Source organism: Octodon degus, unplaced genomic scaffold (genome assembly GCF_000260255.1).
Source record: "Octodon degus isolate 3935 unplaced genomic scaffold, OctDeg1.0 scaffold00189, whole genome shotgun sequence".
NCBI classification, from domain to species: Eukaryota; Metazoa; Chordata; class Mammalia; order Rodentia; family Octodontidae; genus Octodon; species Octodon degus.
The window spans coordinates 1016999-1019608 of NW_004524765.1; the positions used below are offsets into that span (position 1 = coordinate 1016999).

The 2610-nt window shown below is 36.7% G+C and overlaps 1 protein-coding gene across 7 annotated transcripts in view; it reads right to left on the bottom strand.

Moving 5' to 3' along the window:
- Atp13a3 (ATPase 13A3) overlaps positions 1 to 2610 on the bottom strand; it is an 88604-nt gene that overhangs the window by 28922 nt on the left and 57072 nt on the right. For all 7 annotated transcript variants that reach the window (XM_023704124.1, XM_023704125.1, XM_023704121.1 and 4 more), the window contains 4 exons: positions 2073 to 2115; positions 1874 to 1983; positions 1533 to 1629; positions 701 to 773 (listed from right to left, as the gene is read on the bottom strand). In XM_023704124.1, coding sequence (XP_023559892.1) covers positions 701 to 773; positions 1533 to 1629; positions 1874 to 1983; positions 2073 to 2115 — 323 coding nt within the window. The remainder of the gene's footprint in view (positions 1 to 700; positions 774 to 1532; positions 1630 to 1873; positions 1984 to 2072; positions 2116 to 2610) is intronic.

Genomic DNA, 2610 nt, shown 5'->3' on the forward strand with positions numbered 1-2610 from the left:
TTGCCTTTTGAATTATGCTCTTTGTTATTTCCTATATGCTACTTCTGGAGGCATTAAAATATTTCAAGTTTGTATAACTAGAAAATCTTACTTTTAGTTTTCAAAGGTATGTTTGCTAAGTATAAAATTCAAAGAGGACAGATCTTTTCTTTCGGTCCTTTAATCAGTCTAGTTTCTTACACACTTGGTCCTTTTCTTACTTTCTAATGTGGAATCAGGTGCTATTTAATTTTGTTCTTCCATAGCTAATATTTTTTATGCATATGCTTTAATGATTTTTTTTCTTTACAATAAGTTTTGGACAATTTCATTTTTGTGTATCTTGGTATGATTTTATTTAAATTTCTTGTGCTAAACGTTCATTTTTCTTGGAAATATGGTATTATAAGTTGTACTAAATTCAGAAATTTTAAATCTTTAAATATTCATTGCCTACTCCTTTCCACTTTGAGAATTCTAATTATATGAATATAAGTTTCTTGGTTTTGACAGTGAACTATTATGACTGATCTGTAAATTCTTTCTTCATTCTTATTTTGAACAATTTTTATTGTTATATTCATTTATGTTTATAAATAATTTATTTTCAATTTGCAATCTATTAAAAAATTTAAAAAAATCAAAACTCACATTTAAAAAAAAAAGGAAAAAAAAAAAAACAATTTCAAATGTAAAATCAGTAACAAAGCAGAATACTCACTTGTAAATACTAGTACCAAAATGATGGCCATATCAATGAAGAGAAACTGGAAGTCACCCAGGTTACTTAGGATCTACAGAAATAATTTTAAAACACAGTTTGTTTTTTTTTAAATGTATGTGGCACAGGGTCTCCCTACCCAGCTTGGGACTCACAGTGATCCTCCTGTCTTCCGTTCCCCAGAACTGGGGTTACAGGCATACACCACACCCCCAGCCTCAGTGGCCAGCTCAGTGCCTGGGCAAAGTCAGTGGTGCACTTGGTGCTGGGGACTGAACCTCGGTCCCTGCGCTTGCCTAAGCAGATGCTTAGTCCACTGAACTGCCTTGGCGGTCCAAGACATAGTTATTTTTAATGCATTATTAAGTTATACTTTATTTTTTTCCCCATTACTGACAATTTCAAAAGAACACAAAGTTCTTCAAAAGAACTTGCTTAAAAATGGAAAGGTCTGTGCCCCTGGAATTAATGAAATACATAATCATAAACACTTGATTTAATATATTAGTACAAAAGGCATGCCCTTAAAATGGGATTCAGGGGAAAAAAAATTCATGCAATAATAACCTCTTAAACAGCAGTTGTGGTAACACACCCATATAATTCTATCACTCAGGAAGCTGTGGCAGGAAGATCACCAAGAGCTTGAGGCTGGGCTACAAGGTAAGTTCAAGCCCATCCTGAACTACACAGCAAGACATAAAGCAAGTCTTAGACTAAGCAAGTCTAGGAACTATATGGCAAGTCTTAATAACCCCCCCACCAAATCAAACAGGTATAAGTCTCAGCATAAGAGCCCCACCCCCACCCCTGGGCACAAGGCTGTACTCACAGAATATAGCAGAGTAACACTGGTGTATTGAATGATACTGTATAATGCCATGAACTTAAACACACAGAAGGAAGTCATCAAAGCAGCACGGCCTTCCCTAGGCAAAGAAATGTTGAGTGTGAATGAAAACATTACAAACTCTTGCTCCCACACATAGTTATATCTTGATGTGTGCATGTAAACAGTACCAGTGTGCATGTTTACTTAAAGAGCTAAGGAAAACAGAATCTGTCATAATAAGTTACAGCGTAATCTGGTGACTAGTCATTAAAATTCACCCTTATACAAAGAAATAATGCATGACAAAAAGAAAAAATGAAAAGCATTTTAATGTATGGTACCTGATGAGGTTTGGCACACAGGAAATACTGGGGGTTTTAGAAGTGAAAGGCGATGCCACGGAAGCCTCAAGTTCTGACAAGGAAATGCCTCCATGCGCCCTCTTCAAAGCCTGAAGGTTGTCAGAAAGCTAGCTAAGTTTTGTGAATGTCACAAGGCAGGAATAAGAAGTAAAGAAGTAAATGGCAGGACTATACTTACACCACAATCATTTGCTCCATCACCGCACATCCCAACAAAATAACTAAGGATCAAAATAATGGGAAAGTATTAATTTCTTGAAAGACACAGCATCTGTGTTGAGAAGACTTCTCCAGTACACATTAAGAAGACTAAGAGACCAAGAGGCTCTGGATGGAACCAATGGGCCTTCCCATTAGGATGGTCGCAGGCATTGTGCTCTGCTAACAGCACTGGTCAGAGAGTGCACTGGCTGTTACAGTCCCATTTACATCACAGCAAGGGCAAATCTCTTGGTATCGCAATCTCCTAACCATACAGCAAAGGGCTTGTGACGATTATTCTTTGGTACACTTAACTTTCTTATGTACTGTTAAGATTTCTCCCTTAAAAATGTCAAATACAACTGTATACTGAAATTAGAGTTTCTTCTCTCAGGATAGTGACCTGACTGTATTCCACCCTAAGGTGTCCCCTACTGAAAAAACTGTGAATGTTGTCCTTGAGCGACAAACAAACACAAGAGCCTATTTTAAAAATGCACTTAAAGGCCCAGGGA